This window comes from Tuber melanosporum (genome assembly GCF_000151645.1).
Source record: "Tuber melanosporum whole genome shotgun sequence assembly, scaffold_181, strain Mel28".
NCBI lineage: Eukaryota > Fungi > Ascomycota > Pezizomycetes > Pezizales > Tuberaceae > Tuber > Tuber melanosporum.
In genome coordinates, this window is record NW_003298843.1 from 192,472 (window position 1) to 211,021 (window position 18,550).

An 18,550-nucleotide genomic window follows, 5' to 3' on the forward strand; every position below is an offset into this window, starting at 1 on the left:
GGAAATTTCGCAGGAATCCCGACGGAGTGGGCGAAAGATGTTGGCGGGGGCAAGCACAGCACCCCCGTGGGAGAGTGGCGTGTTTATGTACTGCAAAAAACGAGTGGGTAGGCAGTGAGCAAGGGGATGGCGGACCGCCAAGAAAACAGGTGGACTCTTGGAGGAGAACGGGTACTGTACTGTACAGTACCGGTATGATAGCAGCAAGAAAAGATACAGACCCCAATCCAACTATGTTACCGGTATTCTCGTCTATTCCCGCTCAAGGATTCAGCGAGGCAAATAAAGCTCCCATGTGGGCTATCTGTATAGAGAATAGCTATGTTAGGCCAGCGCCAGTATCCCGGGGAACGGAGTGAAGAAAAAGGCTCTAAAAGAAGCCTTCCCACGTCGGGGTGAACACCCTATCGTATGATACCCACTTCTCTTCAGCCACGAAGGAAGGTGAGGGGAAAATGAAATCCTCTCAATGGACAGAAAACCTTTTTTTGGCCCACGGAACATGCCCGTGAGTTGCTGTAGCTGCAATAGCCAAGAGAAAGAGCACCCCGCTTTCCTCCTAAACCTGGACAATAGCTTCTTGACGCCACACCTATCTTTACCTCTGAGTCCCCGGCGAGCGCCAAAACCGAACCCATGCCAGCCCGTTCACTGGTCCGGGGTCACATTTCTCAAAACTGTGGGCAGGTACCTCATTGGGTGGAAGAAATTTTCAGGCAGGGGTGGAAGTTTACTGATTTAGCACTGATGACTCTCTCAGCACAATTGTGCGGGTACCAAAAACGGAGCCAGTTGGTTCACCTTTTTTTTCCCCTCAGTACGCGTGGAGAAGAAAAAAAAAGTACGGTAGCGCTCTGGCGTAAATTTGTATGTGTTCGCTTTCTTCCAAGAATGTCCCACTGCCGTCCTCAACGGATACCCACTTTATCAAGAAAAGAAAGAAATGGAAATTCATGGTCTAAGTATCTCTGTGAAGGGATTTTCCCCCAAAACTTTGTTGGGTCTAATTTACCTGTACGAGGTACTTATACTCGCTATGTCTTTTGAGATGGCCTCGGTTAGCTCTTGGCGGGCCGCTGTTCATGGTCTGGTTCGGGTAGCTAAAGTACTTGCTTAATTAGGAGCAGTAGTAAGCTATCTTTGTGGGTCCTTGGACCCTTGCGCCACAGTTGGTTGGTTAAAGACGAGGGTTTTGGTAGCATGTGCGGTGCTTTGAATAGAGCTTGACATGGGGGGGACAGTTAAAGATCCCCACTAGCATAGCCGACACTTGTATATAATGAAACTTGGGTCCCACAGTGCCCATGCTCTACCTGGCTTGCGGTACTCCGCTCGTTATCTTGCATTGCTCATCAGGATTCACGACTCGGAAAGTTCCTTTCCTCTTTACGATAACATAAATCACCTCGACCTCCCCCCTCCTCCTCCTCTCTAGACCTCACCCAACTGAGCAGCCAACAGTACAACGCAAGGATGCACGAATTATCGAACTGGGGTCACGTGGTGCTAATATGGACACTTGTCCTGGTACTCTACATTGTCCTCGGCCTGCGGACATGGGCGCTGCGAAACACGAATTATAGCATGTTCTCACCGCGCGGAATCAGTACACTGTGTATCGCCCTGACGGTAGCGTTAACAACCGCGGTTTGCGCGGTGGTTACATGGAGCTTGGTCGGGCCGATGCACGGCGTTCCCAAGCGTGTTCTCACCTCACTTTACAACCCCGACTTGCCAGAGTCCGGAGACATCTTTTTTGGGCCGGATCCTCGAGCCCCTTTGGAGACAGTTTTCAAGGTATGTTCCTCTTCCACTTCCGGGGGAGTTCAGAGAGCAGGGCTAATTTGATGTCCAACGAATAGGTCAATTTTGGCTCCATGATTCTCTTCTACGTCGTCCTCTGGCTTATAAAAGTTTCTTTCGTCGTCATCTACTTTGAATTCTCCAAGGACCTATCCCGCCAAACTCGCACGCTCCTGTATATCACGATCGCAGCGGTTGCCGTGACCTTCGTGTTCGTGATCTGCCTCTATAGCCTCTGGTGCCTCCCCGTGTCCGCAAACTGGGCCTTCAACGACCTCGTCCAGTCGGGCACCTGCCGTGCGAGCCTGGCGCCGTCCGTCATCATCAGCGTCATAAACGTCCTCGTCGATATCCTCATCATGGTGGCCGGCTTCTCCATCGTGCGCTCCCTCAATCTTGGTCGGAGCAACTTCCGCTCCGCATCCCTCATCATCGCGGTTGGAATCCTGACCGTCGTCGTCGCTTTCATTAGAATGATTGTGCTGGTGGTACGCATGAAGAATCGGGATAGGGCGTATGACGGCATCTACAATGATGCGGTGCACGACAAGGACACGATGAACGTGTACGTCCCCATTCAGGAGAGCGTCGTCGGGTACGCTGAGGTGGAGGCCATTCTTGCCTGCATCGCCGCTTGCCTGCCCGGCATTCGCGTGCTCTTTCGCAAGCACATTTCCAGGCGGTCCGAATTGACTTTTAAGGATTGTGGGAGCGCAGGTACTCTAACGCCTCCGGCTTCCCCCCCTACTGCGTGTCCTTCTCCGCCGACTTCGCATTTGCCTTTCATCCCCGCCACGCCTCCGCCAGTTTACCAGCAGAAGGTACGGGTTGAGGAGATGGTTTAACTTCATTCACTTTACCGCAAATTTTCCTTTGTTTTCCATGTCATGTCATCATTATAGCATAGCGCAGCATTACCGGTGGGATCATGTTTTTTTTTTCCTCTTTGCATATTTGGAGGGGTAGTTTTCCTGGGAGCATTTTCACGGATGGGTTTGGGTTTCGGTGCATATCATGATCTTACATTTTTTATCATTTCTCCACTTTCTTTCATGTATCTTTTTATTATTATTTATATATCTTGTCAATACTGGGTAGGGTTACATTTGGGGGTACGGAACATACATTACTTAGATATCATATAAAAAGACACTCTTTATTAATCTTCCATCAAACATCACGATGCAAATTCCAAATAGATATGTGACTCGGATCCTAACCCGCAAAGAGAGCAAGGATAGTGTGGAAGGATAAACCCCCCGCCAAGCACCCACCTACTGCACCACGCCCCCTTCCTTCCAAAACACCTCTCTCCACCCCCCAATCCCAACGGTTAAAACTGGAAAACCCCAATTCGATACAGTCACGTTTCAGTGGTTTCTAAAAAACTGGCGGGGGAAAAAAAAAGGACGAGAATACAATACCCTTTTTTTCTTTTCCTCCATCTAAGCTTGGTGCTACGACTGTGCTCTGGTGGGAAGCACAAGTGGGAAGAAAAACGTGAGCTGGAGGACAGAACCAAAAGGACAAAAAAATTTGGAACCTGAGGGGGGGGGAAGGAGGGAGAGAAATGTCACGGGATTGCTTTTTTTTTTTTTCGTGGGAGGTGGGAAGCGGGTTCTTGTTTCGTAAATAGTAACTTACTACCAGTACGAGTACAGTACAAGTGCACGTATTGTATTTGTATTGTACAAGTAGTGCATGATTTACAAGTACCGGGGAACTCTACAACACGCTTACGAGTGGGCTCACAGGAAGACGGTGGATCGGGGGGTGACCATACTGTACTACTAGAGTAGTACCATATTGCGCGTTCCCGAGCGCGTGAACCTTCCCTCCGCTCCTTTTTTTCTCTTTCTTTTCCATGCTCGACATAGTGCTTTTTTTCCGAGCACTATACACGGTATGATGTTCCCGACCTGTCACTTCCCGGGAGATGCGCAACTGACCTTCTCATCTCGTCGTCCTAGCACTCACTGCCGCTGTACAGTACTAGTACTACCGACATTCAGGCAGCAGTACCTAGGCACACAGTACCGGTAGGTGGGTTCAGCCCGATCTTGGTCCCCGTGAAATCACGAGTCAGGGAGGAGTGAGAGCTTAGGACTTGACGCAGTGTAGGGAACGCTTGGGATAGATATCACGTGCTTGTAGGGACCAAATGTCTGGGTCGCAAATAGTACTGGTACCGTACTAGATGTGCGGTGCTGGTAATGGAGAGAAGGAGGGATTCTCATGTTTAAAGATCGCGCACTACTTTCAGTGTTGTTCACCCGAGTCTTCCACGACTCGGAAAGCCTTTGCTACTGAGAGATTGGCTGTGCTGGGATATGAAGAGTCTGGCATCATGCTCTCCGCACTGGTTGGTGACCTGTACTGTACTCAGGGATCATGAAGATGCCTGTCGTATGGGGGGGGGGGGAATCTGACGAAACGGGATGTCATAACTAGTATTGTAGGAGTTGGTAGTATCGGGAGTTGGGTTATGGTACGGTACTCGGGTATGGAGGTTAGTGATGAGACGGATGAGGGTACGGGTGGCCGGAGACAATTGCGCATGACGCAGGAGTGTGCGGATATGTCGTCGGCCACCCGTACCCTGTCCGCCCCATCACTAACCTCCATACCCGAGTACAGCACACTAACTACGTGATCGCCAGTGCCACTTCACTTCTGGCAAGGGGTTCATGATGAGTGCCTCCCAGGATTGTCCCCGTCACGAAATGAGGCAAGCTTGGGACGACGACCATGCCGAGTGGGACCCGCCCTCTTTCTTGCTTATACCCGGATGGGATTTTGTCTGGAGCCTCGGGCTCGGGGGCGTAGTCCTTGAATGACTTGGAAGGTTGTAGATGCCCCTCACCCAGGCCGTATACAGTATCCATAGATGCCAGTTGTGAGGCTTGTCCGGCCTCGCGTGGCTTGGGTTTTGATTGAAGATTTGTTATGGAAAGGGCCGTGAATCACGGGCTTGGCTAGGGAGAAGTTTTATCGGAAATAGTCCTTTGGGCTTGGCTTGTGCACTCCTGGCCATGTATCCGTGATTGTCTGAACTGGTAGGGAACCCCGCTGGTTAGCCTTGGGGCCCTGGACCCCACTGAGGGTTAGGGTAGAACTGCATCGCATAATAGTGACGAACCGGTGAGATAAAAGTATATAATGCCTGCCTCCCAGGCATGCGAGGGAAAAAAAAGCACTCTCCAATTTACCGTCCATGTCCGTGCAGGTGAGTCGAGTGGTTATTTGTGGTGTCGTGCGGGTGCGTGGTTGGGGGCCGGGGAATTACTACCTCCGATCAGGAAAGCAGAGATCTGACTCAACAACAGCCACTGCGCTACGCAGTGAATTCAGGTAAGCTCGAAGTCAGATAAATTTAAACGGAATATAACAGAGGCTACTATGATACCGTGGGGAGTTTTACCATCAATTTCGTTCCCTAACCTCCGGGATGGGCTCCGGTGTGCGATCCACCCATTAACTATTGCCGAAAGGTTGGGAGCAACCGTATTCCACGTATTCTGGGAACACTGGTTAGAATTATGTACAGTACGTGCTTTGGAGGGCACGAATTTAGCTGGGTAAGGATTCTAGAGTGTACAGTACAGTACCGCAGCGCGTGCGGTGGTTTTCGGATTCTGAAGGCTCTGCAACTAAAACATAATTGGCAAAAAAAAAGGGAAGAAAAAAAGGGTCTGTCTATTATGGAGAGGGTGAAGAGGGATAGTAAATGGGGATTTTCCTCCCAACCACGTTTTTTGCGGTCGCAGAGCCTTGAGAATTTCATTTTCCGTTGAAGAAAAAGAAAAAAGTGTTATGATATGCCTGCCACAAATCCTCAAAGCTTACCCTATTAATCAATCATGTCACTTATTGCCTGGTCAGCAGGTTTTCGAGTAATTTTTACCTCGATTTCTTGAACCAGAAACTTATAAACTGCCAATTCAGATATTTTAACTTTTTTATTAATAGAAGCTACCGTATTACATTTTCCTTATACTTGAGTGAGTGCGAATTAAGTTATGGTGCACATTGACGAAAAAAGAAAAAGCAAGGCAAAAAAGCCCCAACATCCGTCACACCATGACTTACAGGTACGGTAATTTGTGCGCAAGTAAATTAATCTCCCATGAACAATACCCATAACCGGAAACCCTATTTTCCCCTACTTTCCCCTCCTCGAAATCTCATTTTGGCATCCAAGTTTCCACAGCCACTTGCACCTTATCCACGGGGATCAAAATAACGTACTACTAGTGCTTGTAGCCCAGAGGTGAATACAGCAGTGTACTGTACAAGGGTCAGCCTTGCAGCCCATGAACCTTCATGAAAGCAATTCGCAATCTCTTTTCCTCAACAGCGATGGTTTGCATTTTCATCGTTAGTGTTGAGCTGTGATGCCATGTTACTGGACACTGTGGACAGCTCAACATCACTTTGCGGGTTGCCATGGCAACATGGTAACTAATCGAAACTTTAGATTGCCCCCGGTTGTGGCGCCTAGCCATAACCTTGGAGCTAGTATCATACATTTCTTTTTTAATATTTATCCGGGTATGTCTTGAGCTATCATACCTGGACGACAATCGTTATAATGACCTATGGCAAGGAGGTCTGATGGCTACTTGGTATAGAGCTTCGATCTTTCCTTAGGCCTGATCCTACGCATGATATCTATTTTTGCAAAGGCGGATTGTTCCTATGATACCACATCCGAAGGACCCAACCGTAGAGGTTGAACCTTTGGCATCAGCGGGCTAATTAGAAATTTATCCTGTGAATTTTGAGCCTGTGTTCTCGAGCTAAGGCCGTTTAAAGAGGGGGCTGATAGCAGGATCGCCCCCCTTATTTTCTTTTCCACTACCGTACTGGAACTCACCTTAGGCCATACAGGCTCAATTCAAAAGTCCGACACAACTGCTATTTGTAAAACCGTTATCGTAGGCCAGACATTTCTTAATAATAATTGATTGGATAGCTAAAAGGTTGTCACTCTGGGCAGTTATGCCCATGAACGTAATCTATGTAGCACTCGAGCTGTCTAGTGCTACATGACCTTACTATAAGACGTTGGGCCACAGGATATCACAAAAATCTTATTTGCACCCGTACAGTACACACCCGCACACACCCGCCTCATTGTCTAGACATCCAATCTGTAGACCACGAAAATTGGTCAAAGAAAGAAAGACGGAACAATGCGAAAAAGAAAAAAAAAAGTATCTAAGCCAAACAAACAAGTGACCGCATCACATCCCCATTGATTCAAATATCCGACCCAATCTTTTAACTGAGAGTTCGGGCTCACGCTTAAGTGGGATTCTTAACGAGCTTGATGACAGACAGCACACAATCCTCCACTTGTCCGGCTACCACCCATTGAAAATTTCACATCAGCACCAATTGCCCATCTCCCACAATTAAAGCTACAAGAAACGGGGCGGGGGGGGGGGGAAAGGGAGATAACTTACACCCACTCTGTACATAAATTCTCCAATCATCTCCTTGAGGTTTCGCGCAGACCTTCATATTCCCGTCGGGCCCCAATTCCAACTGAGGGGCATTGGTGTCCGGATCACACCCTGGATACCCGCTCCACAGCACCTTTGGCTCCTCGCTCGGCAGCGTGGCCGGGAAATAGACTTCATCGAGGCCGCTATATCCACTCGGTCTGGTGTACACCGGAATCTGCTCTGGCACGCCGAGGGGCGGGGCGTGGTAGAGTTTCTGCGAGGTCAGGCGGAAGGCAGCGGGAGGGAGGGGGCTGCTTCGGTAGACGGTCAGCGCGTGCTCGACTGGTCCCGTGGTTGAGTCTCCAAGGGGCGTGTAGTATATCGCTCGGTTGTGTAGTGGGTGGGACTTGTTTTGGACGGAGAGGGTCAGGGTTTCGTCAAAGCTGGTGTAGAGGATCGGGTTCACGATGCAGTTTTGGCGGCGGCGGAGGGAGGAAGCGCTGGCCAGGAGGGCGCAATAGAGGGTCAGTATGAGGGGGATCGCGAGCTTCTGGAAAGCCATTTTTGATGGTGCTATTGTTTGATGTACCGGTGTGGTGATTTGGAGCTGTCCAGGTGTTGTCTTTAAAAACCAGCAGGCCAAGAAGGAAGGGAGGATGATAGACTATCGAACTTTCTCCGCACTGGATGGTTGAGGAGCAAAGAAATTGTGAACTAACGTTGACAATCCGACCCTTTTATCTCATTTCCACCCCCGAGACCAATAGACTACCCCTCGTATTCAGTACGACATGCCAAGAAATGATACATCACCAAGTTCCACAAACCACTACTAACGCTCCTTCCATCCCCGGAATCTTTCCGCAAAGTGCCAAATGCACAGGGCTGCGTCGTACCGCACCTACACCACCTCTCATATAAATTCACTTGGACACTAACTGAGCGTTGTGTACTCGTACTGGTACTGTACCGCTATCGGCATAGGGGTAATGTGATCACAATGTCTACTAATTTCCTCCACCCCGTATTTATCAGAGGTATTGAGACTGCTTGTGCGAGGGTCAGGGATGGAATAGTGGTACAGTATTGTGCATAACTAGAATCACAGCAGCATCAGTGCACCCGAAAAACATTTTCAACGGAGGACCTCTATTTCCTCTTGTCTTAGTCAACTTTGAACAAACATAGTTGGTCAAGCAGGTGCCTGGCCTCCAATTCAATACATCTATCAAAAAAAAGGAACTCTTTGCGAGTTGGTTGCGGCTTCCCACTGATTCCGACCGAGATCGGCATCCACACCCATGATCCGCATCACTTTTTTATGCCTGACACTCGTACTCGGGCACAACCCAACGCTAGGGGTGCGGAATGGACGAATCGGGAAATGGTGCACTACAGGCTCGTACTCGAGTACGAGTACTGTACTTGTGCTTGCTCTTGAGTGAAGCTGAGATTCCCATCTTAGAAAATGGATGCGTGATGAAGCATTTTGCCAAGGCACGAGAAAGCTGGTTAGACGGACTGAGTACCGTATCGGCACAGTATTGGTTGGAGCGGAGAGAAGTGACGTTTGCGCCCGGCCCAAAAATAGATGCCTCTCGTGTTCGGGAGCAAATGGAAATGGGTGGTAGGGATTCGTTGTATGATAGCACTGCGCTATTAAGTTAATGGCGAACGGAGCGCTTGACGCAACGGAATCAAAACTATAAGTAAAGCGCAGAACTACAGTTATTGAATAGAACTACCGTAGCCCACTTGGACGTGGGAATCAAACCATTCCGGAGGCCACCTTTCACTATTCATTATCTGCCCTCTATATTAGCCCTCTATGAGCATTAGAATAAACGTCTAGCTATGCATTAAATGTACAGTACTGTACCTGTGCAAGACCTACTAGTATTTCATATCGATATCCCCGCATTAAAGAGGATTTAGATCATAGCTAAAAAGTTTATTCTTTCAGCTGAAACCGTGTTAATACTCACTGGATCACTTGCACTGGAGTGCAGGTGACTATGGTGTTAGAGCACATTATCTGTGTAACCTCAAACATTCGAACTCAAATTGGGCAGAATTTCTTGTCAAGTTACATCTGGATCACCCCTTCAGGCTCCAGCACCAGGTTTCCAATCAGTCTTCACAATCCTACCCCCCGATACCAAAAGGCAGCCAGCCAGTGCCGCCGCACCAGCAAATATCGGTACTTGGATTGTGGGGTAACTACTCGAGTACTGTACACATTAGGAACGGTACCGTAAGAACTGGAATGGCGCTGGGACGTCCAAAATTTCCCCCCTTGGATTAGGGGGAGAAGACAGGGCCCCTGTCGAGAGATAAAAAACAATATAACGGACCTTACTAGGAGAGGCAACTCCAACGTCCTACCGGGATCCCCAGCTATTCCAGTTCTTACGTAGGCTTCGGGGACTTCGTCCCGCCTCGTCCCGCGAGCCCGCGGCTTTTGTGGAATCTCTGAAAACCAATAGGAACGCCAAAGTTATCATCGCCACGGTATTATGGATTGGCCGGATATAGTATCGTACACAATCTGCCCACTTAGGGTCCCGACATACGGGCCGAAGCGGCATCATACCACCCGTCACGACTCTACGGGGATATTCACGACATGACGGAGATAGCGAACCGCAAGAGTTTATACGCTACTTTCCAGGATTTATTAGAAAACCCAGCTCGGACAGACAGACAGACTGCTCCTCCATCACACTTGTAAGCTCATGTAAATCCGTGTTCCATGGTCCTCAAAAGAAAAACCCGTTTATCGAACCTCTGCCAGCACCTCCGATTTCCGTCTAAAGTATAAAATAAAAATAAAACCCCCCCATACCGCATGCGATCATTGCCGCTTCCCCTTTGGCCGCCGCAGCCCCAGAGGACTAAGGATTCGGTTTCCGAAATTACCGCATGGCGCGCCCAAGATCGCGGCATCCCCCAGAAAGAGAAAAACCCACCCGGAAAAATGAACCCCGCCAGAAAAAAACCGATAATGTCTGTTTTCTAGGTTAGTATAGGTACGAATAACCTCGTGCATTCGCGGCAGGGGTAAAGTATTGGAACAAACTTCGGTATGATACATATGGCCTTTGTAAAATTTCCTTCATTTGTATAAGTTCAAACTCCCGGGAACCTAAAAGGAGATAATGTCCCTAAATTGGCACTTTTTTTTTTATTCCTTGCGAACAATGAAGTTCGCCGATCCTCGGCGGCACTGAATTTCGCTGTTTCGCCTCTCCAGGGGATGGGGCTTTTCTCTCGAGGAATTCATCATATTATCGTATCGGGATATTATATTTTCACACACCGGGTGTGTAGGAACAAAAACTAACATCTGAAGTCACTCTGGGTCTTCAAGTCAGTGCCGAGTACTGAGATATATTTCCCTGCATATCTGTGTTCCCGATATACCCCCCTCCGCGGGTGTAACTACGAGATGTAAACGTGATCGGGAGGGAGCTGCCTAGTGCTTCTGGTCGTCCCGTCAGTCCAAGAGGGGGGGTGAGGACGACAAAGGACGGTTTTCCAACTGTGCAGGGTTTCATTTTTACTTTCATTCCATTATCATACCTATTAATTTCACTCCTAAAATACTGGGTAAACACGTATCGTACGGGTGTGGGAAGCGGGTTTGTTTCTAGCATCCAGCTGGGATTACAGGGTCTCCTATCATGCTATTTCCTCATTCGCCTATTGTCCGATTTAAGATTTCCAACTCATTGGGGAAGCCCACCAAGGATTAGACTCGGTCCCCTCCCTATCCGGTTCGGGGAAAGAGAGATTCCCGACCAACACCGGTAGGTCCCTCCACCTATTCACCCTGCCAATGTTCAATATGGCAGGCATTCCACAAGCCAAAAGGAAATTAAGAGGGAAATTGTAAGGAAAAATGGGGGTGGGGAATAAAGAGGAGAGAAAACGAGCTCGAGCTCATTCTCATGTTGATCATACGTTCTCGCCCCCATATACTCTCCATCTAAAGATACTGGCGTAACGAGAAGGTTGGGTGGATGTATAGGAGGAAGGGCGACGTGAAGGAGAACGGAAAGTGATTGTGGGTTTGGGTCATAGGAAGAGGAGGCAGAAAAAGGTGCACCTCATAGCAGCCAAGAAAGTGCAGTACAGTATGATACCCAAACGCGATCGCTCGAATTTGAGGAGCCCCTTGCACGGCATTTAGAAAAAAAAAAAAAGAAAAGAAGAATATTACAGACCTTATGCTACTGGGAGAGGCAACTCCATTGCCCTAGTGAGATTTTCAATTATTTCAGTTCTTATGGTACTGAATTTAACGCATTGGACCGCGGAGCGGATCAGACGCGGGAGTGAATCACTTTGTCTGTGAATTTAGCTCGAATATCACACTCACTGTGGAAATTTCCACAAAACCAAACATCTGAATTCAGCCCAAAAGATGTCAAAATCTAGAATAATGTCCTATCTGGGGTACCTCCTACACTGTTGTATTCCGTCTTCCCAGTCTTAGGCGTTAATTGAGAATTAAATTTTGAAATTTTGACCTTTTTGGTGGGTTTTACTGGTCCAATGTGTTAAAGAAAAAATTTCCCTCGCTGAAGGCTCACATCCCAATTCTCCAATGCACCACCGCACCCTGAAAGAAATAATGTTCAACAGTGAATGGACGGTCAATTGTTAACCGATTCGAGGCTTGCTGTTGAACCGGCTGTACGAGTACAGGGCATTTTCAAGGTGTGTGGGTTGCCTCATCTAGCAAGCAAGTCGTAAACAATTGACTAGCTAATTTACTAGCCGACAAGGCTAGCAGGGACTGATACCATTTGGGTGGTGAGAGAAACTACGTATATTTTTCACCACCTGTTACTTCCCATTTCCACTTGTGATATGAGGTGGATTTCTTTTTTTTCTGGTGGTACTGAACAGTGCTACAGTACTGCTACCACTCCTTTGGAGCTGGCGACTCTATTGTGGACGACTCAGAATAATCAAGACTTTTGTCTTTTGTCTAGTGACTTCATGCTGATGGGGCTGTCGGATATCTAAGAAGAAATCAGGAGATTACGGATTCAAGCAACGGAATTAAGGTGGCTTTCAAGTTCCCAGCTGGGGATACGGTCGCAGGAGAGGTCATTATCAAATTGGAAGCTATAGATGTCCTGAGATACCGAGTGATGGAAAAAGTACAAACTATATAATAGGGTATATCGTGCACGGATGCGGAGCTAAAAGTCATGCGAACATCCCCGGAGGATAAATTGACCACATTCCAGAACCTCTCCGACAGCAAATTCCATAGTATCCCTTTCTGGATACCGCTTTGGCACCAAATTTCAGAGTCTCGAGAACCCCTTCGGCTCGCAATGGGAAAGGCGATCCAATGCTCGATTGAGCAACGCAGAGAGCCGCTTCGTGTCTAATTTCCATAGAATGGAAGAAAAAGGTTCGACACTATGGAGAAATACTTCCGCTGCCGTAAGAGCTCCAATAATTGGACCTCTCGCTAAGGAGTCCGCAATTCCCTCTCTTGGATATGGGGGGTGAAACACTGCGAAAACCGAACCGCCCCAGCCCCTGCTTGAGACGAAAAAAGTAAAAAAAGTACTGCACCTTACCAAGAAAGGCAACTCCAACGTCTAGGTCCAATTATTCGGGTTCTTACGGGTATGTAATTGCGTTTGGGGTTTCAGTCATCGGGACCTTCCTTGGGACTGAATGTGCGCGGGTTCTATCAGATATTTACTTGCTCACAAAGACTGACAGTGGAGTGGATTATTTTCAAAGCATTACGCTATGACGGGATGGTAAAAGGTGAAACATTGGGGGCAGCTGAAGAGATGGTTGAGAGTGCGACATCCAAGATGGGGGGTAAGATTTTGTTGGCTGTAAAGGGGGACATAATTCGCAGCCGGGGTGGGCTGGATGCTCCTAAAAAATTGTCGTACGATTATGGACACGCAGTTCTCTCTTTTTAATTTATAAATCTTGACAGTCTTATGATGTTTGTTGCGGTACGTTGGCGACCATTGGGCTTAGGGATTCTTGTCTTGTGCGGATTGCAATCCCGTACTGTACTGTACCGAAACAAACAACCTAACGATGATCCTCCTATTCCCGTACCAAAATTTCCACTATCACACCGGTGTTGAAAGCTAACTAGCCAATATCGGTACTTGCGCACTCCAAAACTTCAAAGACCGGGACATGATCAATGCACCTCCAATGGATGTGCCAGTTAGTGTTGCAAGACTAAATATTTTGAAAAACTATTCCCATTCTAGTTCCAATTTGCCCAAGTCTGTTGTCAGACTTCCGAGGATTGATGGAAAAGGGTTTTGGATACCCGCCGCGGGCCCGGGAAATGATTCTACCGTAAGAGGTTATGCGGATCCACACTAGGAATAAAGTCCCCACTAGGGACGACATCGGTACGAGAAAGTTCGTCTGGCCGAGGCGTGGGCGGCCAGCAAAGTACCCCGGCATAACGCGGCTGAAAGAGAAGACACAGTTCATGGTAATTAAGTTATCGAAGGAGATCTGCTGGTCGATTTGCCAGGTGTCTCGAGAATAAGAACGAATATAAAAGAACCAGAGTATGCCCCCAAATCTTCAGGAGGATGATTCCGGTATGTCTAGCCATCATGTTAACCTAACCTAGGCAGACTAGCAAGCTCTGACCATTCTTTGTGTTTTCCTCTTCATAATCCTAAGGCTCTACAAGAATGATGAGACGTAACAGCGTAATAATAAGAAGAAAAGCAATAACAGCGATAGCCTGGCCTAGTCATCACATGGCAAGTGTGATTACACTAGCCAAAAGGATATGCTACGATTCTCAAAACAAAGCCCGCTTGACCTCCCTCCCAGCTTTCCTCGGCTTCAATACCAAATTTGAACCCAGCATGGTAATTATGGCGATAAGCCCCACAACTCTAATCGCCCACGCAAACCCGATCCTTGGCAGAAGTTTTTCAATCACAAGCGGTGGTACAGCTTTTCTAAGCGCAGACCCAGCGAGTGCTAGGCCAGCGGCGAAGCTTTCGTTCTTGTCGAAGTAAGTTGAAATTAGCCCGAAGGTATTGTAGGATAACAAGCCGTTCGCAATTCCAACGCAAATGCCTTGTGGGAGAAACAATTGCCAATAGGTCGTCGAGAGAGGTGCCGCAAAAATCCCAAGGAGGAGTAGAAACGTGCCTGTCGCGTAGCGGTATTGGAAGTGACTAGGATCGGGTCCACGACCGGTAGATATCCCCACAAACAAGCCGAAGGAGTGCACATACCGAACCCAGGATATTGCGGATGGCGATGATCCCAGGGTTTCGGCATAATAGCTCCGAGACTCAAGATAACACTAGATGTGATTGTGGGTGTAAGTCATGTGAGTGTACCAAGTTGAAGATAGCTTACATTGATATTACCCCTAAGTTATAGGCACGTTAGTCTTGAAATCAGCTGTAGGGAATAGCCTCATACAAAATGTTAAACATTGTAATGTGGACCACCAGGACCTGAAGCCAAGCTGTTAGCCCCCCATCAGGTGGCTCGCCAGTAACAATTGGCTCGTCCTGTTCTGCAATGGGGCCTTCCAAAGATTTTAGCACCCCCGGAGATCTTTCTCTTGGCTGTTTAGAGTGTGGGTGGGCCATAATCTCAAGAGCCAACTAGTACTTTGAAGTGTATTTAGTGGGCCTTTCTTCTCCTCGCCATGGGTAATAGAAGTGCAGTCCTGCTGTTAATCTTTAGTGCTTGCAGGCAGAAAAAGTCGCCAGGGAAATCCACCTCGGGAAAATGAGCCCAAGTGACCGGGGCGTTTATCAGGATTTTCTGGATCTTTGAGGCGTGATAGACTTCGGTGTAGGGGTTGGGCGGGAATGGAGGGACCCTTGCTGGAATTATAGGACGAGTTAGCATCTGTTTCCTAAGAAGATATTCGTACGTCAGGTACGGAATTTTGAGGGAGCTCTCAATGAGCTAGAGAACCTGAAAATAGTGAGCTCGTTGACTGACGGTGACCGGGGGGGGGGATGTTGTGTTGGTAATCGTGCCTTAGAAGGAAGGATCCTAGGGTAGCGGTGATAATTGTGATGAATTAAAGTCAACACCGCTATCTCAGGGATTGTGGGAGGGTGTGGAAGGGGGTGGTTGGAAAACCGCCAAATTGACCAATGGTTGCCAAGGGATATCTGGGAGCAGCCAATCAGGTTTCCACTATGATGTGGGGAAAAAAGTGATTGGAAAGTAGATCACGTGCCTTCCGATCACTTCACCCTTACACCCAAAGGCGGGTAATCAAAAGGAGTTGCTGGCGAAGCTCAACCCACGAGCCTTCCCCGGGCTGCTGGAATCGCCTCTCCACTTCCCCACATGTAGATCTACAGACGCTACCCTACCCGCTCCCGGCACCACTGCCCCAGCATACAAGCACAAATTGGCGAGAAGAAGGGCATAGACTATTTGACAAGAAAAAAATGCAGGACAATCTTTTGCCACGATATCACAAATCTATGGATATCTCAAAAAATTTAATTATAACAAAGGCTGCGAAATCTAATCACCGTGCGACTGCCACCCGCTCCGAGCCTAACTGACACCACGAGACAAGCCTGGAAAACAATCCCCAAACAAATAAGGTACGATACACTCTCGTCCTGTAGGCAACAGATACGAGCGACTCATCGAACCTCTTCAACCACCCGACCGAGCGTTGCTTTTTTTAAACAACAAGGATTACGGCAGCGATTTGGACAATGTGGACTTAGGCAGGGCAAAGATGTAAAGATGAATTTCAATATCCTAACTGGAGAAATATTCTCACAAAGAACAATGATAGGGAATAAAAAAAAAAAACGGGAAAGACTAATATGACCCAAATGCGAGTAACGGAGGAAAGAGAGACAGATTGGATAACGAATGAAAACAACTAACAGGGGAAAACAAGCTGCCTTTTATCCTTCTCGAGATCATACTGATCTGCTTCCACATACTTCCAGCATATGCCGTGTTCTCTATCACATTCAGTCTCACTATTGCCCATTGTACCGCTTCGGCCGAGGATAAGTGAATTCGACCGAGGGTATACTCTAGCCGAGGACATTCTGTATTTCCATATGATAGGGGTAACACCCTAATATGGAGTCATCGCAGGTATCGTTGCAGATGTTGTCGCATATGGTGTTTGATGTGGAGGGCTAACCAGTAGTCAAACATTGAAGTTGTTGCCATAGGGGAAATGTGTGGTGAGCAGCCAAGAAACACTTCCGTCCAACAGCTTTGTGCGCTCAGCCCGCGTAACCAACCCTGGAATGCTTGCCTTGTCGGCCTCCATCTATTTCCCGGGTTGGATTAATGCCTGGAATGCAGATAGCGCTTTTGAGGTATCATACTTGAGTATGCAGGGCCCATATTATCACTTATCTTGCGCCGGCGCGAGACCTTCTGGGAAAAAAAGCTAACCTTGGATTGCAGGGTGACCGCTATCGGTAACGGGGCTGCACTCCAGCTTTGCTTTCGGTTGGGTGAGCGTATTTAAGTAAACCTTTGGACTACTGTACAATTCGCAGAGCAGCGAGAGAAACTTCTTGGAACCTTACTCTCGGAATCCCTGTACGAAACCTAAGGAAAGACAAAGAATTTCAAAAAAAAAGCAAGGGTCGGATAATTCAAAACTCTTGAAATCCGGGATCCGCGTATGAACTATAACCTACAACTTAGCCCAGAAGAGGTTTAGCCGGGCAGGTTAATGGAATTGAGAATACTGGTTGCGGAGATTAAGTGTCAAGTCCACACAAACTTGTACGTTATAGTTCATACTTAGATACTGGATTTCACCAGTTTTGCAATACGTGGCCTGGCTGCGGACATCCTATACTGGGGTCCCTAACCTTAGTGTATCTGTTTCCCCCTTCCCCCTTCTTGCCCCGTCTCCCATCTTTCCTTCATCATACCTCAATTCTCTTCTTCCATAACGTCCTCCACTCCGTTTTTCACCTCGGTATAGATGTACCTTCTCTTCTTCCTTCGCTCACCTTCCTCATCCTTCGGCCCGATAATCGATTCCTACTCTTACATCATGCCCCGCTCTTTTGTTACCACTCCCATGTCTTTACATTTGCGTCAACTGACGAATTCGCTCCATTATCGAACCACCGTTCACTATCACCTAGCCTCTACAATGTCTCCCCTTGTAAGAAAACCTTTCACTACTACAGATCAAGCTGACTATGGGCGTGGTAGTGGGAGCGAATTAGCCAGTTAGATGCTTGAACGGTACAACTAGAACGGGATGTTTTCGATCTCCGCAAGGTTACTTCCCTACACTCATTACTCAAAGATTGCAGTCTACTAATTATACAATAGGATGTCGCCGTGGCAAAAATTAGGTTCACGATGCATATGAACCATCCAAGCCTTCCAATGGGTTGCGGGTTCGTTGGGTTAGCCCGGGCCCTTCATTGGGCCGGGCTGGGTACGTTGGGTTGGGCTCACCTTAGCGCAAGCCCGGGCTGGGTCGGGTTCGGAGGTGCCAAGCCCGGGTTACCCAGCGAACCCGGCGAATACCCCGTCTCCCATTTCTGATTTTCATGGTATCATACTTCAAGTCAAGATCACTACGGAAACTGGAATCTGAGCACATGGAATTCATGAAGAATATGACCGTGACTATTCGCATTTAGGTGAAAGGTCCAAGCAGAACCGTGTTCCAATTAAGAGCGCATAGTGAAAAGCTTGGCGGAAACCTGATTAGCTCGCGGAGATTCTGAGCATTCCAAAGATGAGAAATTGAGCAACTTAGATGAGAACTGAATGTCTACGAAGTTGGCACTCACCTAGCTAAAATCATTCAACCCTTCCTAGACCCTTCTACATTTCCTATTGTCCATTCTGTTTTCTAATACTAATTGTATACTAATGCTAACATATATTTAATTCCTTTTCTTTTTTGCTCCAGCCCACTGGGTTCATTGGGTTAACCTGGGCTTTCCTTTCTTGGGCTGGGTTGGGTTTGCCCTTTTTTGACCCGGGTTAGCCCATTGGAAGGCTTGGAACCATCAGGAGACTCGGTTTTCCAACAATATCAAATCTTTACAGGGGGAGTTTGCCAAGAACTTGAAAGATTTGAAAGATGCGCTTGCATCTAATATGACAGCGCTGGAAACCGACTTTAAAAATCTGAATGAGCAGATTATGAAGATCAAATGGATCATGGCTGCAGTCTTTTCTGGAATTTGTGGCCTTTTGGTGGTAAGTTATCTGTGAATTTAAATTATTATTCTCTAACACAATTTGTTGTAGTTTGCGGGATCAGTGGC

The 18,550-nt window shown here is 47.7% G+C and overlaps 2 protein-coding genes; one reads left to right on the forward strand and one right to left on the reverse strand.

Annotated features, from left to right (window-relative positions):
- The first annotated feature begins 1,328 nt into the window (after positions 1-1,328).
- GSTUM_00003592001 (uncharacterized protein) lies at positions 1,329-2,978 on the forward strand. XM_002837283.2 has 2 exons: positions 1,329-1,797; positions 1,863-2,978. Exons 1-2 carry the CDS (start codon positions 1,474-1,476, stop codon positions 2,646-2,648), a joined length of 1,110 nt encoding a protein of 369 aa, XP_002837329.1. The 5' UTR covers positions 1,329-1,473; the 3' UTR covers positions 2,649-2,978.
- A 3,910-nt stretch (positions 2,979-6,888) lies between these two features.
- Positions 6,889-7,935, reverse strand: GSTUM_00003593001 (uncharacterized protein). XM_002837284.2 has 2 exons: positions 7,272-7,935; positions 6,889-7,169 (listed from the first exon to the last, which is right to left on the reverse strand). Exons 1-2 carry the CDS (start codon positions 7,813-7,815, stop codon positions 7,111-7,113), a joined length of 603 nt encoding a protein of 200 aa, XP_002837330.1. The 5' UTR covers positions 7,816-7,935; the 3' UTR covers positions 6,889-7,110.
- Between the last annotated feature and the right edge of the window lie 10,615 nt (positions 7,936-18,550).